A 25,885-nucleotide genomic window follows, 5' to 3' on the forward strand; every position below is an offset into this window, starting at 1 on the left:
CGCAATGTTGATGGTGAACAGATCAAAACACTGACAGAATCCATGGATGGCAGGCTTTTGAGTGTCCTTGCAAAGAAAGGTGGCTATATTGGTCACTGATTTGTTTTTGTTTTGTTTTTGAATGTCAGAAATGTATATTTGTGAATGTTGAGATGTTATATTGGTTTCACTGGTAAAAATAAATAATTGAAATGGGTATATATTTGTTTTTTGTTAAGTTGCCTAATAATTATGCACAGTAATAGTAGTCACCTGCACACACAGATATCCCCCTAAAATAGCTAAAACTAAAAACAAACTAAAAACTACTTCCAAAAATATTCAGCTTTGATATTAATGAGTTTTTTGGGTTCATTGAGAACATGGTTGTTGTTCAATAATAAAATTAATCCTCAAAAATACAACTTGCCTAATAATTCTGCACTCCCTGTACGTAGCATTGGCTGCCCCTGCTAATAGCATGGGCAGTCTTACGCAAAAACCGCCGTACGCAAATGACGTAAACTGCGTATGCAGGGCTTTGTGAATCGGCGTTAGTATGCAATTTACATACTATACGCTGACCACAACGGGAACGCCACCTAGCGGCCTGCGTAAGAATGCAGCCTACGATACGATGGCATAAGAGCCTTATGCCACGCATATCTTAGGCTGCAGTCGGCGTAACGAGCTCTCTGAATCAGAAGTTGTTACGCCGGGGCAAGTAAGCAATTGCGCTGCGTAACTATGGTTACGCAGGCGCAATTGCTCTTTGAATCTACCCCTCTGAATCTACCCCACTGAATATTTGAACAGTATAAACATGATATGGAAACGCCGACAACACCGATAACAAAGTCATTTGCTTGATTTACACTTAAAAAGTCAACACAGCATGAAATTATCAGCCCCCCCGATATTTACTGGCAGTTGTAAAAAAAATCACAGATTTTTACAAACTGTCAGTAAATTTGCTGGCGGTTGGCAACCCTGCTACGAAGAATTTGGGGGACGTCAGCAGCTGCTGTGGCTGTGATCTGTTAGCGGAGGATGGTCGGCGGTGGCAGCGAAGGGGTTAAGGCGAGCGCAGGCTCCCTCTTGGGGCGAGTCGGGAGAAGTGCAGGCAGCACTGGGGGGAATAGAGAGCCGGAGAGCGAACAGGCTACTCCGAACACATCAGCTCTCTCTGCGACCATCGCAGGGCGAAGAGAAGAAGAAGAAGAAGAAGGAGAAGAAGAAGAAGGAGAAGAAGAAGAAGAAGAAGAAGAAGAAGAAGGAGAAGAAGAGGAAGGAGAAGAAGAAGAAGAAGAAGAAGAAGAAGAAGAAGAAGAAGAAGAAGAAGAAGAAGAAGAAGAAGAAGAAGAAGGAGAAGAGTGCCGCCGCCGCCGCCACTGGGCACAGCAGGTGAGACTTTTGGCTTTGCGCAGAGATTGCGGCTCCTTCACCTGGTTCTTCTCTTCTTTTTGATGGGGGAAGAGATTTGGGGTGGGAGAGCTTCGCAAGACCCTACAAGTCTATTAGGAGATTTTTTGTAACCACTTTATAGAATAGTGATGGGGATTCATGTGTGTGATTTTGCATGAATTAGGATTTTGTGTGTGGGAAGGATGCTGGGGGGGGGGGGGGGGGGGGGGGGGGGGGTATTGTGGGTTACAAAGTATTGCAAAAAAAATAAGGAATTGGATGAAGGTGAAGGGTGAGGGAGCAAAGCTGCCAACACTGGCAAAGCATTGCCAAGAAGAATTTACAGATCAGTTGTTGCATCTTTATCATGTCAGCGCAGGAGCAGCTACACAACCCTGTGAGGGGTTATTCCGAGCAATGGACAAGAGGAAATAACCCATCGCAAGAGGCAATAATTCATAGCAAATGGCAATAACCTATAGCAAAGAGGCAATCATTTATAGCAAGAGGCAATAAGCCACAGCAAGAGGCAATAACCTATAGCAAGGGGCAATAAGCCACAGCAAGAGGCAATAAGCCACACCAAGGGGCAATAACCCACAGCAAGAGGCAATAAGCCACAGCAAGAGGCAATAACCCATAGCAAGAGGCAATAATTCATAGCAAGAGGCAATAAGCCACAGCAAGAGGCAATAAGCCACAGCAAGGGAAAATAACTCATAGCAAGAGGCAATAACCCACAACAAGAGGCATAAGCCACAGCAAGAGGCAATAACCCACAGCAAGAGGCAATAACCCATAGCAAGGGGCAATAACCCATAGAAAAGGGGCAATCATTTATAGCAAGAAGCAATAACCCATAGCAAGGGGCAATAACCCATAGCAAGAGACAATAAGCCACAGCAAGAGGCAATAAGCCACAGCAAGAGGCAATAACCCATAGCAAAAGGCAATAAGCCACAGCAAGAGGAAATAACTCATAGCAAGGGGCAATAACCCATAGCAAGAGGCATAAGCCACAGCAAGAGGCAATAACCCACATCAAGAGGCAATAACCCATAGCAAGGGGCAATAACCCATAGCAAGAGGCAATAATTCATAGCAAATGGCAATAACCCATAGCAAGGGGCAATCATTTTTAGCAAGAGGCAATAACCCATAGCAAGAGGCATAAGCCACAGCAAGAGGTAATAACCCATAGCAAGAGGCAATAACCCATAGCAAGGGGCACTAACCCATAGCAAGAGGCAATAACCCACAGCAAGAGGCAATAACCCACAGCAAGAGGCAATAACCCATAGCAAGGGGAAATAACCCACAGCAAGGGGCAATAACCCATAGCAAGGGGCAATAACCCATAGCAAGTGGCAATAACCCATAGCAAGGGGCAATAAGTCACAGCAAGAGGCAATAAGCCACAGCAAGAGGCAATATCCCATAGCAAGGGGACATAACCCATAGCAAGGGGCAATAAGCCACAGCAAAAAGGCAAAAACCCTTAGAAAGAGGCAATAAGCCATTGCAGGGGGAAATAACTCAAAGCAAGAGTCAATAACTCATAGCATGAGGTAATAACTGATAGCAAGAGGCAATAACCCATAGCAAGGGGTAATAACCCCATAGCAAAAGGCAATTGCCCATAGCAAGGGGCAATAACCCTCAGCAACCTAATATATGCCAGTTGCAGGATCAGTTCACTCCTTCCAGGACTTTGCACATCATCATCACTCTTGGCGCTGCCTTATTGAATGAACCCGTCTGTATCTAATTATCATTAGTCTATTGGATTAGAATGATTTTTTGCATGGTGTTCGTTATTTAATAATAACATCTGGAAAGATTAACGGCCGATCGGTTATGAACCAGGCAAGGCAGAGAGAGAGTTTCCATAATGCTGAATGAAATGAAATGATTGCATGGCAATAACAACAGTTTTTTTTTAATATTTTATATTTCTTGTAATAAATAGGAAGTTACAAAAAAAATAAAAATAAGATGTGTGTCAATAAGTGATAAGAAGTGAATCTAATTTCTAGAAAAAAGAGGATTTCACGGTGTGATAATAAGAGGCTAAAAATCAACTCACATTTCAAGGCTAAAATACAAATCTTTCAAAGCAGGAGGAGGGGAGGCAGATTATAGAGCTGGGGTACATAATATTACATATTTCTATCATATAATATTTTATTTCTATCATATATATATTACATATATTTATATTGTAAAGAAAATGTAAAAAAGACGTCACCCACAGCAGCCAATTGGCAATCGTTTTTTTTTCTCTTCTGGTGGTTCTACTCTGATAAAAGGTGAATTCTGTTTGCCTTTTGGTTAAATAATTGTAAGGACTGTTATTTTGTTTTAGTATTGTCAGAAAAAAATAAATCAGACGTAAGAAACAGCTCTCAGTACAGTAAAAAAATAGAAAATAATATTGCTTGCATAAAGTGGTCACAGAAGAGGGTTCAATCTGATTTATATAACTGTTAACTGTCAGTCTGGTACAGAAATATATATATATATATATATATATATATATATATATATATATACATAATATACAATTATATAATAAATATATTTTGTATTTAAATAAATAAAAATAATCATGGAATGTCTCAGGGGTACAGAGCAGGCAGAAAAAAAAGACAGTAAAGAAATAGAAAATAATGTTGCTTGCATAAAGTGGTCACTGAAGAGGGTTCAATGTGATTTATATAACTGTTAACTGTCAATGTGGGACAGAAATATATATAAATTGTATATATACATATATAATATAAAATTATATAATAAATGTATTTAAATAAATAAAAATAATCATGGAACGTCTCAGGGGTACGGAGCAGGCAGGAAAAAAAGATGTTTATTTATAAAAACTGGAGCGCACACCCAAAGCAACCAATTAGATGCCTTGCATTATTTAAAGGTGGCGTCTAATTGGTCGGTGTGGGGCAATTGTTCCACTTTTTACTCCAGTTCTATTTCTCTACAGTTTTTAAAGCAGCAAAAAAATAAATAAAAATGAAGAGTGTGGGGGGGGGGGGGGAGATTGCAGAGGATGTGAGTGCAGAGGGGGGAGCAGTTATAATAAAAGAAGGAGATGTACAGGAATACATTGGGGGTGGGGGCCATGGGGGGGGCATGTGGAAATGGTGGTCCGATGTCTCTCTATGAATGGTGGGTGTTGAGGGTTCTGTTCTCTGTGTGACTTGTCTTATCAGTACACACATGGCTGCCCTTTCTATGGAGATAAGAAAATGTTTGCCCCCCCCCCCCCTATTCTTCTGTTGGAAGCACTTGTTATCGCCCCCCCCCCCAATTCTTCTGTTGGAAGCACTTGTTATCCCCCCCCCATTCTTCTGTTGGAAGCACTTGTTATCCCCCCCCCCCCCCCCCATTCTTCTGTTGGAAGCACTTGTTATCGCCCCCCCCCCTAGGAATGCCTCACCGGTGGTCCCAGATGGCGCTCTAATGGGACCCCAGGGACTGAGCTACACCTGAAAGTTTGATTCACCCGGTGACATTAGTCTGCATCAATTATCTTTATTGGGAGAAAACATTCAGAATTTTTCATTTTTCTTGATCTCGATACAAAATGAGGCTTTTGTCAGCGAGGAGATAATTGCACACTACTAAATGGCTGAGCAATTCATGTGATATGGAACACTAAGTGACAGCAGGAGATGTGAACGTTGATACTGTATGTGTCAGAGACATGAAAGGAGTTCTAGTTTATGTACAGATTGGATATTGAATGATATTGAATGTGTAGGGGACATGAATGGAGATCCTGACTGTGTGCAGAAGATGTGAGCGTTGCTACTGTATGTGTCAGAGACATGAAAGGACGCCTTGATTTTACAAACGAGATGCAAGCTTGGACATTGTATGTGTATGGGGACATGAATGGAGATCCCAGTAATGTACAGGAGATATGACATTGGATGTGAATGGAGATCCTGATTATGTACAGGAGATATGACATTGGGTGTGAATGGAGATCTGATTATGTATGGGATATTTGAGTGTTGATATTGGAGGGGGCAGGGATGGAGATCCTGATTGTGTACAGGGAATATGAGTGTGGATGTGAGATAGGTGTAGTAGATATGAATGGGGATGAGTGAGATAGGTGTAGTATATATGATGAATGGGGATGAGTGAGATAGGTGTAGTAGATATGAATGGGGATGAGTGAGATAGGTGTAGTAGATATGAATGGGAATGAGTGAGATAGGTGTAGTAGATATGAATGGGGATGAGTGAGATATGTGTAGTAGATATGAATGGAGGTGAGTGAGATAGGTGTGGTAGATATGAATGGAGATGAGTGAGATAGGTGTAGTAGATATGAATGGAGATGAGTGAGATAGGTGTAGTAGATATGAATGGAGATGAGTGAGATATGTGTAGTAGATATGAATGGAGATGAGTGAGATAGGTGTAGTAGATATGAATGGAGATTAGTGAGATATGTGTAGTAGATATGAATGGGGATGAGTGAGATAGGTGTAGTAGATATGAATGGAGATGAGTGAGATATGTGTAGTAGATATGAATGGAGATGAGTGAGATAGGTGTAGTAGATATGAATGGAGATGAGTGAGATAGGTGTAGTAGATATGAATGGGGATGAGTGAGATAGGTGTAGTAGATATGAATGGAGATGAGTGAGATATGTGTAGTAGATATGAATGGAGATGAGTGAGATAGGTGTAGTAGATATGAATGGGGATGAGTGAGATAGGTGTAGTAGATATGAATGGAGATGAGTGAGATATGTGTAGTAGATATGAATGGATATGAGTGAGATATGTGTAGTAGATATGAATGGAGATGAGTGAGATAGGTGTAGTAGATATGAATGGAGGTGAGTGAGATAGGTGTAGTAGATATGAATGGGGATGAGTGAGATAGGTGTAGTAGATATGAATGGAGATGAGTGAGATAGGTGTAGTAGATATGAATGGAGGTGAGTGAGATAGGTGTAGTAGATATGAATGGAGATGAGTGAGATAGGTGTAGTAGATATGAATGGGGATGAGTGAGATAGGTGTAGTAGATATGAATGGAGATGAGTGAGATAGGTGTAGTAGATATGAATGGAGATGAGTGAGATATGTGTAGTAGATATGAATGGAGATGAGTGAGATAGGTGTAGTAGATATGAATGGAGATTAGTGAGATATGTGTAGTAGATATGAATGGGGATGAGTGAGATAGGTGTAGTAGATATGAATGGAGATGAGTGAGATATGTGTAGTAGATATGAATGGAGATGAGTGAGATAGGTGTAGTAGATATGAATGGAGATGAGTGAGATAGGTGTAGTAGATATGAATGGGGATGAGTGAGATAGGTGTAGTAGATATGAATGGAGATGAGTGAGATATGTGTAGTAGATATGAATGGAGATGAGTGAGATAGGTGTAGTAGATATGAATGGGGATGAGTGAGATAGGTGTAGTAGATATGAATGGAGATGAGTGAGATATGTGTAGTAGATATGAATGGATATGAGTGAGATATGTGTAGTAGATATGAATGGAGATGAGTGAGATAGGTGTAGTAGATATGAATGGAGGTGAGTGAGATAGGTGTAGTAGATATGAATGGGGATGAGTGAGATAGGTGTAGTAGATATGAATGGAGATGAGTGAGATAGGTGTAGTAGATATGAATGGAGGTGAGTGAGATAGGTGTAGTAGATATGAATGGAGATGAGTGAGATAGGTGTAGTAGATATGAATGGGGATGAGTGAGATAGGTGTAGTAGATACGAATGGGGATGAGTGAGATAGGTGTCGCACGACCGCACAATTCTCATTTAACCACGTAAGACCCGGACCATTATGCAGGTAAAGGACCTGGCCCCTTTTTACGATTCGGCACTGCGTCGCTTTAACTGACAATTGCGCGGTCGTGCGACGTGGCTCCCAAACAAAATTGGCGTCCTTTTTTTCCCACAAATAGAGCTTTCTTTTGGTGGTATTTGATCACCTCGGCGGTTTTTATTTTTTTGCGCTATAAACAAAAATAGAGCGAGAATTTTGAAAAAGATGCAATATTTTTTACTTTTTTCTATAATAAATATCCCCCGAAAATAAATAAAAAAAAGTTTTTTTTCCTCAGTTTAGGCTGATACGTATTCTTCTACATATTTTTGGTAAAAAACAAATCGCAATAAGCGTTTATCGGTTGGTTTGCGCAAAATTTATAGCGTTTACAAAATAGGGGATAGTTTTATGGCATTTTTATTAATATTTTTTTTTTACTACTAATGGCGGCGATCAGCGATTTTGTTTTTCGCGACTGCGACATTATGGCGGACACATCGGACACTTTTGACACATTTTTGGGACCATTGTCATTTTTACAGTGAAAAGTGCTATAAAAATGCACTGATTACTGTGAAAATGACACTGGCAGTGAAGGGGTTAACCTCTAGGGGGCGCTGTAGGGGTTAAGTGTGACCTCACGTGTGTTTCTTACTGTAGGGGGGCGGGGCTGGACGTGTGGCTTCACTGATCGTTGTTCCCCTATATCAGGGAACACACGATCAATGACACTGCCACAGAGAAGAACGGGGAAGGTTTGTTTACACTCACCTCTCCCCTTCTTCAGCTCCTGTGACCCGATCGCGGGACATCGGCGGCGATCGGGTCCACGGGTCCCGCGTGCGCGGTCACGGAGCTTCGGACCGGGTCGCGAGCGCGCCACAGCTGGGCTCTTAGGGGCAGATCCACAAAGATCTGCCCCGGCGCAGCGTATCTGAGATACGCTACGCCGCCGTAACTTACTTTTTTTGGTTTGAATCCTGAAAGAATTTGCGCCGTAAGTTACGGCGGCGTAGTGTATCTCTCGCGGCGTAACGGCGCCTAATTCAAATCGGCGAGTAGGGGGGCGTGTTTCATTTAAATGAAGCGCGTCCCCGCGCCGAACGAACTGCGCATGCGGCGTCCCTAAATTTACAGCTGTGCATTGCGCTAAATGACATCGCAAGGACGTCATTGTTTTGACGTGGACGTAAATTACGTCCATCCCGATTCACGGACGACTTACGCAAACAATTTTTTTTTTTTTAAATTATACGCGGGAACGACGGCCATACTTAACATTGCGTGCGCCACCAAATAGCAGGTTTAACTATACGCCGGAAAAAGCCGACTAGAGACGACGTAAAATAATGCGACGGCCGCTCGTACGTTCGTGGATCGTCTGCAATAGCTAATTTGCATACTCGACGCGGATTACGACGGGAACGCCACACAGCGGACGCTGAAGAATTGCATCTTAGATCCGAAGACATACGCCTGTCGGATCTAACCCAGATGCCGTCGTATCTTGTTTTGAGGATTCAAAACAAAGATACGACGCAGGAAATTTGAAAGTACGCCGGCGTATCAGTAGATACGCCGGCGTACTCTCTTTGTGGATCTGCCCCTTAAAGGGGACATACCTGTACGTCCCTGTGCCCAGCTGTGCCCTTCTGCCGACGTATATCGTCGTGCGGCGGTCCTTAAGTGGTTAATGTGTGACAGCGCCGAAAGCTGAAAATTGGCCTGGGCAGAAAGGGGGTAAAAGGCCCGGTATGGAAGCGGTTAAATAACATATAGTTGCTTGTAAATACAAGTAATAATAAGATTTGATACGTAAATTCACCTTCTGCTATCATCTAATGTAATCAATACTTAGTTATTTGTACCAATGTTTATATTTACAAAATCAATAAACAAATTTGACAAGAAAACTTTTATTCAATATTTGGGGTGAAAGTGTTACAATTTGCAACATTGGTGGATTTGAATCGATATTGTTTTTTTATTTTTTTATTTCTCAGAATATTTATTGGTGGGTTTTGCTGATTGTATCAATATATGGATTTTGTCCTATTGATCCGCTGTGGTGGATCCCCCCTCCCTTCCCCCATTATACTTATTGGTCTGGATTTATATATATCTTTATTTTTCTCTAAAATTCCAATTGCAATAAAAATGTATCAATACAGACAATGTCGATCATTGATTGTGCATGGTATAGACTTGTGTTTTGTGATGGAAACTCTGATGCCCCTCCCCCGTAGTACATGCGTGCCGATGATAATGGGGGGCAGACGGAGTGCAGAGAAGCTGCTTTTTAATGTGCGTTGTCAGAGGCGCCGCTGACTCACCGCGCATTTCGTCTACCGCCGTTCCTGAATCATTGTGTAAAATCCACCAGAAGGTTTTTTTTTACCTTTAAAATGACTGTAGAGGCAGAAGGTGCATTCTATGCATTAGGATAAAAAACCTTCTGTGTGCAGCAGCAACCCCCCCCCTAACACAGAGGAACCTCGGATTGCGAGTAACGCGGTTAGCGAACGTTTCGCAAAACGAGCGCTGTTTTAAAAAAAATCCAGACTCGGTTTGCGAGTGTTGTCTCACAAAAACGAGCAGGATTCAGGCCAAAGCGGTGTGCAGTACCGCGTTTGGCCTGAGGTGGGGGGGGGGGGGGTGCCGGAGCCGATCGTATATATTTATATTATTTTTATGTATTGTTTTATATATTTATATATATTTTTATATTTGATATATTTATATTATTTTTATATATTGTTTTATATATTTATATATATTTATATATATTTTTATATTTGATATATTTAAAATATTTATTATTTTTATATATTGTTTTATATATTTATATATATTTTTATATTTTATATTATTTATAGTTTTTATCTATTGTTTTACATATTTATATATTTTTTTGGTTTTATATATTTATATTATTTATTATTTTTATCTATTGTGTTATATATTTATATATTTTTTTATATTTTATATTATTTATAATTTGTATCTATTGTTTTATATATTTATATATATTTTTATATTTTATATTATTTATAGTTTTTATCTATTGTTTTATATATTTATATATATTTTTATATTTTATATTATTTATAGTTTTTATCTATTGTTTTAAATATTTATATTTTTTTTGGTTTTATATATTTATATTATTTATTATTTTTATCTATTGTTTTATATATTTATATATATTTTTATATGTTATATTATTTATAATTTGTATCCATTGTTTTAAATATTTATATTTTTTTGGTTTTATATATTTATATTATTTATTATTTTTATTATCTATTGTTTTATATATTTATATATTTTTGTTTTATATATTTAGATTGTTTTACTATATTTTATATTTAATATATTTATATATTTAAAGCTGAGATCTGGGAGAATCAAATTTTTGTCTTAACACAAGAGGAATGTGTATTCTTACTTGATTCTTGAGGGTCTATTTCTAGAAAACGTTTGGTTTCGTTTGGACGAACGTCACGCGCCTTCGCACGAGCTGGACGAATGTTTTCCTTATAACAGTAAAAGGGCTGAATTTTGTTTTTCCTGTACTGCGCTGCGTGCTGAGACTTGTGGTTCTTGAGAAGCTCGGGGACTGCGGGGGGACGCAGGGCTGCTGCCGCTCTCCCACGATTTCCGCGCACTTCTCACCTTGTGACGATTTTTCTTGTCTCATCGCAGATATTTATAGGCACAATATATAATTAGACGCACGCAGTGGATTCGGCGAGGTGGGATTCTCCTGAACATCACTGCAAAGCTTTTCTATTAGAATCTGCGGGGGGATTCCTGATCATGCGATTAAATCCTCATCAATATATCGTCCTATCACAGGGTGGGGGAGGGGACTCTGATCAGATCCAGGTTTAGTCCCGTGATCTGTCTAGGGAGCGGCTTAATCCTCAAATCTACAAGTCAGCTGTATCTTGCAACAGGTGCCGTGTCCACTGACCTGCAAAAGTGGGCAACAAGGGGGACCCCAGGTCCCGTCCCCCTATGTGAATGGGTATCGTGTACATCGTACCCCCCACCCCACCCATTCACCAAAAAAGTGTCAAAAAAGTTAAAACCTCAGAAGACAGTTTTTGACAAATCCTTTATTAGGAGTGGAGTTCACCTTAAAATCTATACTAGACCCAAAAAGACCCCATGCTGTTTTGGCAGCATTTGATGGACACAGTGGCTGCATTTGATGGGCACAGTGGCTGCATTTGATGGACACAGTGGCAGCGTTTGATGGGCACAGTGGCAGCGTTTGATGGGCACAGTGGCAGTGTTTGATGAGCACGGTGGCTGCATTTGATGGACACAGTGGCAGCGTTTGATGGGCACAGTGGCTGCATTTGATGGACACAGTGGCAGCGTTTGATGGGCACAGTGGCAGCATTTGATGGGCACAGTGGCAGCGTTTGATGGACACAGTGGCTGCATTTGATGGGCACAGTGGCAGCGTTTGATGAGCACAGTGGCTGCGTTTGATGGGCACAGTGGCTGCATTTGATGGACACAGTGGCAGCATTTGATGGACACAGTGGCAGCGTTTGATGGACACAGTGGCAGCGTTTGATGGACACAGTGGCAGCGTTTGATGGACGCAGTGGCAGCGTTTGATGGGCGCAGTGGCAGCATTTGATGGGCACAGTGGCAGCATTTGATGGGCACAGTGGCTGCATTTGATGGACACAGTGGCTGCCTTTGATGGGCACAGTGGCTGCATTTGATGGACACAGTGGCAGCGTTTGATGGACACAGTGGCAGCGTTTGATGGACAAAGTGACTGCATTTGATGGGCACAGTGGCTGGATTTGATGGACACAGTGGCTGCCTTTGATGGGCACAGTGGCTGCATTTGATGGACAAAGTGGCTGCATTTGATGGACACAGTGGCTGCCTTTGATGGGCACAGTGGCTGCATTTGATGGACACAGTGGCAGCGTTTGATGGATACAGTGGCAGCGTTTGATGGACAAAGTGACTGCATCTGATGGACACAGTGGCTGCGTTTGATGGACACAGTGGCAGCGTTTGATGGGCACAGTGGCAGCATTTGATGGACAAAGTGGCTGCGTTTGATGGACACAGTGGCTGCGTTTGATGGACACAGTGGCAGCGTTTGATGGGCACAGTGGCAGCATTTGATGGGCACAGTGGCTGTGTTTGATGGGCACAGTGGCAGCGTTTGATGGACACAGTGGCAGCGTTTGATGGGCACAGTGGCAGCGTTTGATGGACACAGTGGCAGCGTTTGATGGGCACAGTGGCAGCGTTTGATGGACACAGTGGCAGCGTTTGATGGGCACAGTGGCTGCATTTGATGGACACAGTGGCAGCGTTTGATGGACACAGTGGCTGCCTTTGATGGGCACAGTGGCTACGTTTGATGGACACAGTGGCAGCGTTTGATGGGCACAGTGGCTGCATTTGATGGACACAGTGGCAGCGTTTGATGGGCACAGTGGCAGCATTTGATGGACACAGTGGCAGCGTTTGATGGGGATTTTTATCAGAATTTTTCAGTTTGTCTGTGCCCCCCCAAAAAAATTTGAGCACCAGCCGCCACTGCTTTTAATCGTAGGTCCCGTGCGCAGGAGTTACATGATCCTGAGCCAGCCAATAAAGACACAAAACCCAGAAGACATCTGGGCAAAAATTAAGAGAAGACACCGAACCTGCAAGAACGTTGGGCCATAATGTCAGGGGTGGTACAACGAGGAAGGTTCCGGGCAACACAGCGCTGGGGGGAGGGCCTTTGGTAGGTAAGTCCCCCTGGGGGGGCCCCTTTGGTAGGTAAGTCCCCCTGGAGGGGCCCCTTTGGTAGGTAAGTCCCCCTGGAGGGGCCCCTTGTTGGTAGGTAAGTCCCCCTGGAGGGACCCCTTTGGTAGGTAAGTCCCCCTGGAGGGGCTCCTTTGGTAGGTAAGTCCCCCTGGAGGGGCCCCTTGTTGGTAGGTAAGTCCCCCTGGAGGGACCCCTTTGGTAGGTAAGTCCCCCTGGAGGGGCTCCTTTGGTAGGTAAGTCCCCCTGGAGGGGCCCCTTTGGTAGGTAAGTCCCCCTGGAGGGGCCCCTTTGGTAGGTAAGTCCCCCAAACTGGGCAAGTTTGCTGTTCCTAGTTATAGCAAAAACTCGCCCAACTACAAGCAGACTTTAGTTCCGCTTTAAGTGGAAAAACAACTCTTCCAAATTCTTTCCAAATAAAAACCTAATAAAGTTTTTTGTACTATATAACGATTACCCCCCTTGCTGTGAAAACCTCTAAATAGACTGCGGTGCTGATTAGCTGCCATCAGATGTCAGGTGTTCAGCTGAATGGAGGCCGCCTGTGTATTATGGAAGCCTGACATGAACATAAAATAGAGAGATTTATCTAATTAAAAAGCTCCATAAAGAACAAGGAGCTATCAAAGTAAATCCCGAGTAACATTTTGGAGAAACACCAATGGGAGTTCAGTGATGAAAAAAGATCCCAATCTTCAGCCACTAAATATCTTATTAAACCATAAAAAGTATTATTGCACAGAGAAGGACGTTCAACAAAACTCAGCGCCCGGGTAAGGAGAGTAGAAGTCAAAGAAGCAACCGAAGAAGCTGATGGAACTTTCAAAGGTTCAGTGCAAAGGCGGCTCTTTAATTAGGCAAATTAGGCGGTCACCTAAGGCCTCGCACTTACAGTGGCCTCGCAGTCCATCAAACGCAGCCACTGTGTCCATCAAATGCTGCCAAAACAGCATGGGATCTCTTTGGGTCTAGTATAGATTTTAAGGTGAACTCCACTCCTAATAAAGGATTTGTCAAAAACTGTCTTTTGAGGTTTTAACTTTTTTGACACTTTTTTGGTGAATGGGTAGGGGGGGGGGGGGGTAGAGGGTACGATGTACGCGATGCTAAGCCCAGTACACACGGGGCGAACGTTGGGAGACAGCGGTCGGTTAAAAAAAATGTCCGACGTTCGGCCCGTGTGTATGTTGGTCTGTCCGTTTGACCGACTTCTGTTGGGTTGACTTCCCCAGGGTTGAACGAAAAAAAAACGAATGCCGCGTACATACACATGCTCGGAATTTCCGACAACAAATGTTCGATGGGATCCTGTTGCCGGAAAATCCGACCGTGTGTAGGCTCCATCGGACATTTGCTGCCGGAATTTCCGACAACAAAAATTTGCGGGCCGGTTCTCTATTTTTCCGACAACAAAAGTTGTGGTCGGAAATTCCGACCGTGTGTACACAATTCAACGCACAAAAGTTCTATGCATGTTCGGAATCAATTTGACGCATGCCCAGAATCATTGAACTTCGTCGTAGTGTTGTACGTCTCTGCGTTCTTGACGTTCAAAATTTCCGACAACTTTTGTGTGTGTGCGCAAGACAAGTTTTGAGCCAACATTCCATCGGAAAAAAAATCCACAGTTTTGTTGTCGGAATGTCCGATCGTGTGTACGCAGCGTAATAGTGTGTACCCGGCTTTAGGATATTGTATACAAGATCAGGCAGCAGCCAGGGGCGGACTGACCATTCGGGCAATGCCCGAGGGCCTCATGCCACTAGGGGGCCCCATCAGGGTTGCCAGCCTCAGTAAAACCAGGGACAGTATGTAAAAACCTGTGTTTTTTTTAATATCCCAAGATTATAGCTGCCCCGCCTCTCCAGTACCTTTTCAGTGTGTGTATGTGTGTGTGTGTATATGTGTGTGTCTGTGTGTACTGTGTGGCCCTATTATGTATTGCCTGGGACCCCATAATCTCCTATTGCCTGGGGGCCCCATAATCTCCTATTGCCAGGGGACCCTATAATCTCATATTGCCCGGGGGCCCCATAATCTCCTATTGCCAGGGGACCCTATAATCTCATATTGCCCAGGGGCCCCATAATCTCCTATTGCCCGGGGGCCCCATAATCTCCTATTTCCAGGAGACCCTATAATCTCATATTGCCCAGGGGCCCCATAATCTCCTATTGCCCGGGGGCCCCAGAATCTCCTATTGCCCGGGGGCCCCATAATCTCCTATTGCCAGGAGACCCTATAATCTCATATTGCCCGGGGGCCCCATAATCTCCTATTGCCCGGGGGCCCCAGAATCTCCTATTGCCCGGGGGCCCCATAATCTCCTATTGCCTGGGGACCCTATAATCTCATATTGCCCGGGGGCCCCATGAGTTGTCAGTCCGCCCCTGGCAGCAGCTATATGATTTCAGATGACCTTTAACCTCTTGACTATCAAGGCTCAGAAAAAGTTACCAAACAAGTGTCAAGGGGACGAGTGAGCGCGTTTTGATGCTTCCATGAAGGTCCTTGTTGAGACATTTCCTATAATAAAAAGCAAGGAGGGTGCAAACGCCCAGTGCATTACCTTCAGGACTAAAATCAATTAAAATGCCAAAAACATACTCACAAACAAAAGCAGGAATGTAAGCCCATCAAATCACAACTCCAGTGTCTGTAGTTGGAAAGCTGCCACGTTTCGGGAGACAAGCCCCCTTCCTCAGAGCTGGTCCAGCTGTGTTTTGGAGTCTCCTCCACTCAAGGAGAGCAGCACCACCTATAATGACGCCACACTGTCGGATGTGAGTCTTAGTTAGACCTGTGCAATTTGTAGGGGGCCAACCATAATACTTGGGCTCTGAACCCAGGTATTATGGTTGGCCCCCTACTTCTGAAATACATTTAGTGCTTCAGAAATGAGCTGTACCTGACTGTATTATGACCACTGTGTCTTTGATTTTATCAACCATCAATTGTATGTACTATGCGCTTTTTGTAATAAATTTGTAATACTTTTTATATACATTTTCTACCTTATTTACTGGTCAAATTTTTTTTATACTTGGTTCTGTATTCTCTAAAAGGGGGCAGGACTGGGAGGTGGGTAGGGGGTGGTATCAAGGGAGGTGCTTAACCACTTAAGACCCGGACCAAAATGCAGGTAAAGAACCCGGACAGTTTTTGCGATTCGGCACTGCGTTGCTTTAACTGACAATTGCGCAGTCGTGCGACGTGGCTCCCAAACAAAATTGGCGTCCTTTTTTCCCACAAATAGAGATTTCTTTTGGTGGTATTTGATCACCTCTGCGGTTTTTATTTTCTGCGCTATAAACAAAAATAGAGCGACAATTTTGAAAAAAATTCAATATTTTTTCCTTTTTGCTATAATAAATATCCCCCAAAAATATATATAAAAAAAAAAATGTTTCCCTCAGTTTAGGCCGATACGTATTCTTCTATCTATTTTTGGTAAAAAAATCGCAATAAGCGTTTATCGATTGGTTTGCGCAAAATTTATAGCGTTTACAAAATAGGGGATAGTTTTATGGCATTTTTATTATTTTTTTTTTTTTACTACTAATGGCGGCAATCAGCGTTTTTTTTTGTGACCGTGACATTGGACAATTTTGACACATTTTTGGGACAATTGTCATTTTCACAGCAAAAAATGCTATAGAAATGCACTGTTTACTGTGAAAATGACAATTGCAGTATGGGAGTTAACCACTAGGGGGCGCTGTAAGGGTTAAGTGTGACCTCATATGTGTTTCTAACTGTAGGGGGGCGGGGCTGGACGTGTGACATCATTGATCATGTTTCCCTATATATGGGAACACACGATCAATGACAGCGCCACAGTGAAGAACGGGGAAACTGTGTTTACACACAGCTCTCCTCGTTCTTCAGCTCCGGGGACCGATCGCGGGACTCCAGCGGCGATCGGGTCCCGCGGCCGCGGTCACGGAGCTTCGGACCGGGTCGCGGGTGCGCGCACGCGACCCACGGCTGGGCACTTAAAGAGGACGTACAGGTATGTGCTTGTGCCCAGCCGTGCCATTCTGCCAACGTATATGTGCAGGAGGCGGTCCTTAAGTGGTTAGAGGTGGGTAGGGGGGCGGAGACAACTGGTGACTCGTAAGGGGGGAGTACCTGCTGCACCTATTCTCTGAGAAAAAAAAAAGCCCCGATAACGACTATTTATTCTTAACCAGGTAGTAATGTCTTTGGCAGTACCAAAAAAAATCCTGTTGCCCCCCCCCCCCCCCCTTATACATCCCTTATGTAAAAATTCACTATTTTAGGATGCAGGTACCAATACTCAGATTTTTTAAATATATCTACATACACATTAAACAGGCAGCAAGCTTCTGATTGGCTGTTATGGCCAATGGTCTCATGGTCCTCTTCTGATAATGAGCACGGTAATACGGAATGAAGAGTAGATATGATAACTGTCTCAGAATCATGTCTTCTGTCTTGAGACGTTGACCTTAATGTCTTCTGAAACTCCGCGATTGAAAGAAAATGACAGCGAGTCCCTGTGACACATTATTATTAGCTTTGCATAATACAGATGTGGGTTGCTATCTTGCATGGCTCTGCCCCCGCTGGGATATGTAATCTAAGCCCCGAAGATACATGACAGATTTCTTTCTTTTTTGTCTTGTAGGAAGGAACAAGCTCACATGCCTCCTCCTTGTTTCATCTTCTCGGAAAGGTTTGTCTATTGTTTCGCTCCGCTGGGATCCGTGTCATCAAAGCTCAAGAAAACATTGTGATCGTGTCATATCGCCGTCCGCAAGGGCATCCACTTCCAGTGCTACGAGAAATAATGATAAATATCTATGGGCTCTGATGATCTCTGAGCGAGGAACACAAGACCTCGTTTGTCAAATAAATTGATTGCCAATTAGAAACAATAATAATAAAAAAAAAAACCTCTTTAAGCCTTGGACAAGACGGATCCAATTTTCAATAAAAAAGAGAGAGACATATATCAAAGTCATTAAAAAAAGGGTAAAGTTTACAATTCTTTACCAGCTAACGCTGACCTCGTGATTACGTCTTAGAAGATTTTATTCGGCATAAAACCCAAGTGAATTGACCACCAATGTCCCATCACTTGAAGCTTACCCACTTCGGCCTACTCACATCCCACGTTCTACACTGAAATATTAGAAAACACGTGGAGTCGTAGAAGTTGGGACATCATCTTTGAGGCCTTCAAAGGACTTCCATGGTCCAGACATCCTTTAGAACAGACGCTGAATGGAGGTCAAAGCCTCCTACTGACCAACATCTGGAGGTCTCAACGTCCTTTCGTTACTTCTTCTCCGGTTATCTCCAGTTTCTTACGATTTAGTTGACAACGCTTATTTCAGGCAAGATGATGATGAATGAGATTCCAGACTTGGCTTCGCCCTCCTCCCTTGGGGTTGTTACCGCCACCTGTGTGTCTAAAGTGGAGCTTCGCGTGTGCTGCAAGAACTTGCTCGACAGGGACACGCTCAACAAGTCCGACCCATGCGTTCTACTCCTCATGCAGTCTCAGGGCCAGTGGATGGAGGTAAGAGAGACAGTAACCCTTAATTTGGTTAAGATAGGAACTTTTCCCTGTCTGACTACAGACAGGGCAGGGACAACGGGGTGGGCAGAAGGGGAAGCTGCCCTGAGCTTAACAAGTCTGACCCATGTGTCCTGCTCCTCATACAGTCCCAGTGCCAGTGGATGGAGGTAAGAGAGACAGTAACCCTTAATTTGGTCAAGATAGGAACTTTTTTTGGTTTAATGTGCAGACTGACTACAGACAGGGCAGGGACGAGGTGTGGGCAGAAGGGGAAGCTGCCCTGAGCTTAACAAGTCTGACCCATGTGTCCTGCTCCTCATACAGTCTCAGGGCCAGTGGATGGAGGTAAGAGACACTGTAACCCTTAATTTGGTCAAGATAGGAACTTTTTTTGGTTTAATGTGCAGACTGACTACAGACAGGGCAGGAACAACGGGGTGGGCAGAAGGGGAAGCTGCCCTGAGCTTAACAAGTCTGACCCATGTGTTCTGCTTCTCATGCAGTCTCAGGGCCAGTGGATGGAGGTAAGAGACACAGTAACCCTTAATTTGGTTAAGATAGGAACTTTTCCCTGTCTGACTACAGACAGGGCAGGGACAACGGGGTGGGCAGAAGGGGAAGCTGCCCTGAGCCTAACAAGTCTGACCCATGTGTCCTGCTCCTCATACAGTCCCAGGGCCAGTGGATGGAGGTAAGAGAGACAGTAACCCTTAATTTGGTCAAGATAGGAACTTTTTGGGTTTAATGTGCAGAATAAGTACAGACGGGGCAGGGACAAGGGGTGGGCAGGAGGGAAAGCTGCCCTGAGCTTAACAAGTCTGACCCATGCGTTCTACTCCTCATGCAGTCTCAGGGCCAGTGGATGGAGGTAAGAGAGACAGTAACCCTTAATTTGGTCAAGATAGGAACTTTTTGGGTTAAATGTGCAAACTGACTACAGATAGGACAGGGACAAGGGGTGGGCAGGAGGGAAAGCTGCCCTGAGCTCAACAAGTCTGACTTATGCATTCTTCTCCCCATGCAGTCTTAGGGCCAGTGGATGAAGGTAGGAGAGACAGTAACCCTTAATTTGGTCAAGATAGGAACTTTTTTTGGTTTAATGTGCAGACTGACTACAGACGGGGCAGGGACAAGTGGTGGGCAAAAGGGGAAGCTGCCCTGAGCTTAACAAGTCTGACCCATGTGTCCTGCTCCTCATACAGTCCCAGTGCCAATGGATGGAGGTAAGAGAGTCAGTAACCCTTAATTTGGTCAAGATAGGAAATTTTTGGGTTTAATGTGCCGACTGACTACAGACGGGGCAAGGACAAGGGGTGGGCGGGAGGGGAAGCTTCCCCTGAGCTCAACAAGTCTGACCCGTGTGTTCTTCTCCTCATGCAGTCCCAGGGCCAGTGGATGTGGGGATAGGTTTAGATACGACATTTGAAGAACGGGGAGATTTCAGTGTAAACACAACATCTCCCCCTTGTTCCTAGTGACATGTCACTGATCGCCTGTTCCATGTCATCGAGAACAGCGATCAGTGACATGTCACGGCAAACCACGCCCCCTAACAGTTAGAACACGTCCCTAGGTCACACTTAACCCCTTCAGCGCCCCCTACATGCTAACCCTTTCACTGCCAGTGTCATATTTTACAGTAATCAGTGCATTTTTTTTAGCACTGATTACTGTAAAAATGACAATGGTCCCAAAATGGTGTCAAAAGTGTCCGATGCGTCCGCCATAATGTCGCAGTCATGATAAAAATCGCTGATCGCCGCCATTACTAGTAAAAAAAAAACATAAAAAATGTTCTATATCTATAGATACGCCGCGTAAATTATAGGTTGCTCCGGCGTCTCTTCTTTCTGTAGTCAGAAAGCAAGATACGCCGAAATTTGGCTAAGATCCGACTGACGTAAGTCTCTTACACCGTCGTATCTTTGTTGCATATTTACGCTGGCCGCTAGGTGGCGCTTCTGGAAATTTATGCGTAGAATATGCAAATTAGGTAGATACGCCGATTCAGAAACGTACGTCCGCCCGGCGCATTTTTTTACGTCATTTACGTAAGGTTTATTCCGGCGTATAGTTACCCCTGCTCTATGAGGCGTAGCCAATGTTAAGTATGGACGTCGGGCCAGCGTCGAATTTTGCGTTGTTTACGTCGTTTGCGTAAGTCGTTCGCAAATAGGGCTTTGCGTAAGTTACGTTCACGTCGAAACCAATGAGGCTTTGCGGCGTAATTTGGAGCATGCGCACTGGGATACGTCCACGGACGGCGCAGGCGCCGTTCGTAAAAAAACGTCATTTACGTGGGGTCACACTGAATTACCATAAAACACGCCCACATCTTCCTATTTTAAATTAGGCGGTCTTACGCCGGCCCTCATACGCTACGCCGCCGTAACTTAGGGCGCAGGTTCTTTCTGAATACAGAACCTGCCTCACTAGGTTACGGCGGCGTAGCGTATCTGAGATAACGCTACGCCCGCACAAAGTAACGCCACGCTTTCTGAATCCGGGAATTTATTTCTCCCTCTTAAATCGGGATAATATATTCATTGGCAGCAATCATTTCACTTTTTAAAAACGCTGACAAAGAAAACGTTCATTTCTTCTTCTTGCGCTGTGGGAGCTCCCGGTGTGTTTGTTATGCAATCTTCATATTCAGCCGTGAGGTTGGAGCTCTGCCACGCCCCCTTCCCATCCCCCAGTGCCGCGCTTTGGACCTTTTCTATCCAATAGGGAGGCAGAGCTGCAGCTTCAGAGCAAAAAAAGTCAACATTTGCATAATAAGGGGAGTATTTATAAAAATAAATCACGTAGCTGTTTGTCCATCAAAACGGCATGTGAATGAATTCTGTGCAGATGAACACAAGGCACTGGGCTTCATGTCCTCTGTGAGGACCACCATAGAGGACCGCCACAGAGGACTACCACAGAGGACCACCATAGAGGACCACCATAGAGGACTACCATAGAGGACCGCCATAGAGGACCGCCACAGAGGACTACCACAGAGGACCACCATAGAGGACCACCATAGAGGACCACCACAGAGGACCGCCACAGAGGACCACCATAGAGGACCGCCATAGAGGACCGCCATAGAGGACCGCCATAGAGGACCACCACAGAGGACCACCATAGAGGACTACCATAGAGGACCACAATAGAGGACCGCCATAGAGGACCGCCATAGAGGACCGCCACAGAGGACCGCCATAGAGGACCACCACAGAGGACCGCCACAGAGGACCGCCACAGAGGACCACCACAGAGGACCACCACAGAGGACCACCACAGAGGACCACCATAGAGGACCGCCATAGAGGACCGCCATAGAGGACTACCATAGAGGACCACCACAGAGGACCACCATAGAGGACCGCCATAGAGGACCGCCATAGAGGACCGCCATAGAGGACCGCCATAGAGGACCACCACAGAGGACCACCACAGAGGACCACCATAGAGGACTACCATAGAGGACCGCCATAGAGGACCAACATAGAGGACCACCACAGAGGACCACCATAGAGGACCACCATAGAGGACTACCATAGAGGACCACCACAGAGGACCACCATAGAGGACCACCATAGAGGACCACCATAGAGGACCGCCATAGAGGACCAACATAGAGGACCACCATAGAGGACCACCACAGAGGACCGCCACAGAGGACCGCCAGAGAGGACCGCCACAGAGGACCAACATAGAGGACCACCATAGAGGACTACCATAGAGGACCACCATAGAGGACCACCACAGAGGACCACCACAGAGGACCACCACAGAGGACCACCACAGAGGACCACCACAGAGGACCGCCACAGAGGACCACCATAGAGGACATAAATATATATATATATACAGGGGGCAGAATAAGTATTCAACACGTCACCATTTTTCTAGGAAAATCGATTTCTAGAAAAAAAATGCAATGCACGTTACCGCGCGCTATAAGGCATAAAAAAAATTATAAAAACAAACTATGAAAAAATTATGCTTTAAAAAATGTATATAATAAATATATGAATATATATATATATATTTTTTCATATATGTATTAACCACTTCCTGCCGGCCGTACGACTATATACGGACGCAGTGTGGATGCCAATTGCCGGGAGGCCGTCTATATACAGCCTCCAGCCACTGGGGGGCGTGCGAGCACGTGCCCGCCGCATCACTGAGATGCCGATGCACGTGCCTGGTGGCCGCGATGTCCGCCAGGCACCCGCGATCGGCGGTTACACAGACAAGGACGTGGATTTGTGTGTAATGATGGGGTGTAAACACAGAGCTCCACGTCCTGTCAGAGAGAGAGGAGACCGATCTGTGTCCCTTGTACATAGGGACACAGATCGGTCACCTCCCCCAGTCAGTCCCCTCCCCCCACAGTTAGAAACACTATGCAGGGTACACATTTAACCCCTTCCTCGCCCCCTAGTGTTAACCCCTTCCCTGCCAGTCACATTTAGGCTGCATTCACACCTGAGCGTAGGGCGTTCGGTCGTTTTTTCGGGCGTTTTTTTTCGCGCGTATTCATGCTTATTTGCGCGTTTGCATACAGCGTCGTGCGACGTTTTTGTACTTCGGCGTTTCTTATTTTAGCCAATAGGAAAAATTATCATCTTTTCATCACTTGTTGCTATGTTGGTAGATTTTTTTTAATCTTCTGCATGGGCGACAAGTTCTATTGATTAAAGCGACGAAACGCCCATAGCAAACGCCTGTTGTCGCGCGATACGCTCAATACGCGCGTTTCCCATTACTTTCTATGGGAAAAAAAAAACGCTCAAACGCCGCTGTCGCGCGCTTCGCGCGACAAAAAAAGGTCCGGGACTTGTTTGAGCTTCGTGCGACAGGCGTTTGGGCGTTCAGGCGTTCAGGTGTGAACAGTCACCATAGGGAATAATGTTAATTCTCCCCTCTGGCGTTTGTGAGCAGTGCGCTTCAGGCGTAAAAACGCCTAGGTGTGAATGGGGCCTTATACAGTAATTAGTGCATTTTTATAGCACTGATCGCTGTATAAATGTGAATGGTCCCAAAAATGTGTCAAAAGTGTCCGATGTGTCCGCCATAATGTCGCAGTCCCAATAAAAATCGCAGATCGCCGCCATTACTAGTAAAAAAAAAAAATAATAAAAAATAATAATAATTCTGTCCCCTATTTTGTAGGCGCTATAACTTTTGCGCAAACCAGTCGCTTATTGCGATTTTTTTTTTACCAAAAATATGTAGAAGAATACGTATCGGGCCTAGACTGAGATTTTTTTTTTTTTAAATTTAAATTGGGATATTTATTATAGAAACAAGTGAAAAATATAGATTTTTTTTTCAAAATTGTCGCTCTTTTTTTGTTTATAGCGCAAAAAATAAAAACCGCAGAGGTGATCGAATACCACCAAAAGAAATCTATGACTAAGCACTTGTTTCAGTGCGAAACGCGTCAGCAGTCGGGTTTTATTTTATTTTGCTGTGACTTGTAGTTCTGTCCTTCTTTTAATAAAAGGCTACAATTTGTTCAGAGACAATCTTTGTTCCTGCCCCCCATCCGCTGCCTATTGAAGCTTAAGGGAGGGGCGGTAAAAATGAGACTCAACTGCTGTTCCTCCAACAGAAAGTCTAAACAAGGCAAAAAAGAAAAGTCTTTACAATATAAAAGCAACATTTGTACATTTAATGCGGCTGATGATGAAACGCGTTGCTGCAAACACGAAGGACGCGAGGCGGACGCGGCGCCATTCATTTCCACCGCCTTCCCGCCAGCCACACATCTCATGAAGAATGCGCTCGGGGGAGGGGGGATTTCATTTCTCGTCTTCCTCGGATTCTTTTTCACATTTTCTTCGGCGCAGTTCTCTTTGAAAATTTACGGACAAAGATTTTTTGCACGGACGTCATTTCTGTAGTAACACAAAAGTTCCAAGGAAAAAAAACGCACTAGAAGCTTTTCAGCCGCGGCGTTCTCTATAATGTACTTTACCGGGGGAAGGCGGCATTGGAATTGTTATACAGCGAAGGACACAAAGAACGTTTTCTGCGCTCTGCGTAATAATCCACCTCAGAGATGTTCAGATGCGGTCATTAAGGTCACATGACTCGGGGGTGGGGACAGGCAGGGCTTTTTTTCTGCGGTTCCGGCACCTCCTGGACTGACTGTATGTAATGACATAGGGGGGGTGCCGGGGTGTGCTGAAGGGTATTTATGCTCACTGCTGGGGGATATATTTGTGCTGGGGTGACCATGTGTCCCGGATTGCCCGGGGCACCTTCATTCCAGGACAATACAGTGTCCCGGTCTGACACAGCCACCCACCCCCCCTCAGAGGCGGCTCTAGGCTTTGTGAGGCCTTAGGCAAAACTTGACATGGGCCCCCACTCACGCCCATGATGGGAAAAATAATTCAAGGACAAGAGCCTCTTCCCCACAACCCTGGCCGGTGGTTGTGGGGGTCTGCTTACAGGGGTCTTATCGGAATCTGGAAGCCCCCTTTAAACCAAGCGGCCCCCAGATACTGCTCTTTAATAACTAAGGAGTGGAGATGTCACCTGGTGAACCCTCCCCCTTGTGACGTCATTGACTGACTGAGGGCATGCTTGACCTCACAAGGGGTGGTGTCACCGATATTCACTGGTTGCTAGGGACGCTGGGTTGTGGGTTGTGAAAATTGCATTGGTAGAGTGCTTGCAGCTATAGGAGTAAGTTGCACATATATTTCTGCCGAAGTATCTTGTTTGATCCCTAGAGCCGACATTTATGTTTTGAGGCGGCAGCGCACAGCCTCGCTCTCCTGACCTGTTTTTTCTTGGTCACAGGTGGACCGGACAGAAGTCATCAAAAGCAATCTGAATCCGGTCTTCTCCAAGGTCTTCACCGTGGATTACTACTTTGAGGAGGTGCAGAAGCTGCGGTTTGAGGTGTACGACATCCATGGACATTGCAGTATTGGATCGAGGGATGACGACTTCCTGGGTGGTGTGGAGATGACTCTGGGACAGGTAAGATGAGTTCTGAAATGATATTCTCTGCAACGCTTAGCAGGTTATGGGCTTTGGAAGGAATGTCTGGTGTCACCTATGATGTTCTGAGGTGAAAAATAAACAGCAAGCTTTTACCATACACATCTATGCAGGTGCATCTCAACACTTCCGCAGAAGACATCATTATGACGAAACGTACGTCGGGTGGAGATACAGGAAGTGATGTTATTTTGAAAAGGCATTGGATCATGAAATAATTGAAGTCATAAAGATGGCACCACACTAGCACCCTGGTCCCCAACCTAGGGTCACATGGCCTTTGGGGTGGTCCATGCTTCCC

At 44.6% G+C, this 25,885-nt stretch overlaps 1 protein-coding gene across 3 annotated transcripts in view; it reads left to right on the top strand.

Annotated features, from left to right (window-relative positions):
• The first annotated feature begins 1,343 nt into the window (after window positions 1-1,343).
• The window catches only part of CPNE7 (copine 7), a 74,992-nt gene continuing 50,450 nt past the window's right edge, over window positions 1,344-25,885 (top strand). For 2 of the 3 annotated variants that reach the window (XM_040329621.1, XM_040329622.1), the window contains exons 1-3: window positions 1,344-1,383; window positions 17,671-18,567; window positions 25,381-25,563. In XM_040329621.1, coding sequence (XP_040185555.1) covers window positions 18,388-18,567; window positions 25,381-25,563 — 363 coding nt within the window. In that variant the 5' untranslated portion in view covers window positions 1,344-1,383; window positions 17,671-18,387. Of the gene's footprint in view, window positions 1,384-17,670; window positions 18,568-19,380; window positions 19,436-25,380; window positions 25,564-25,885 lie in introns of those variants that run through there. The other variant, XM_040329623.1, reaches the window with a different exon arrangement.

The sequence above is a fragment of the Rana temporaria genome, chromosome 11 (assembly GCF_905171775.1).
Source record: "Rana temporaria chromosome 11, aRanTem1.1, whole genome shotgun sequence".
In the NCBI taxonomy this organism is placed as follows: Eukaryota; Metazoa; Chordata; class Amphibia; order Anura; family Ranidae; genus Rana; species Rana temporaria.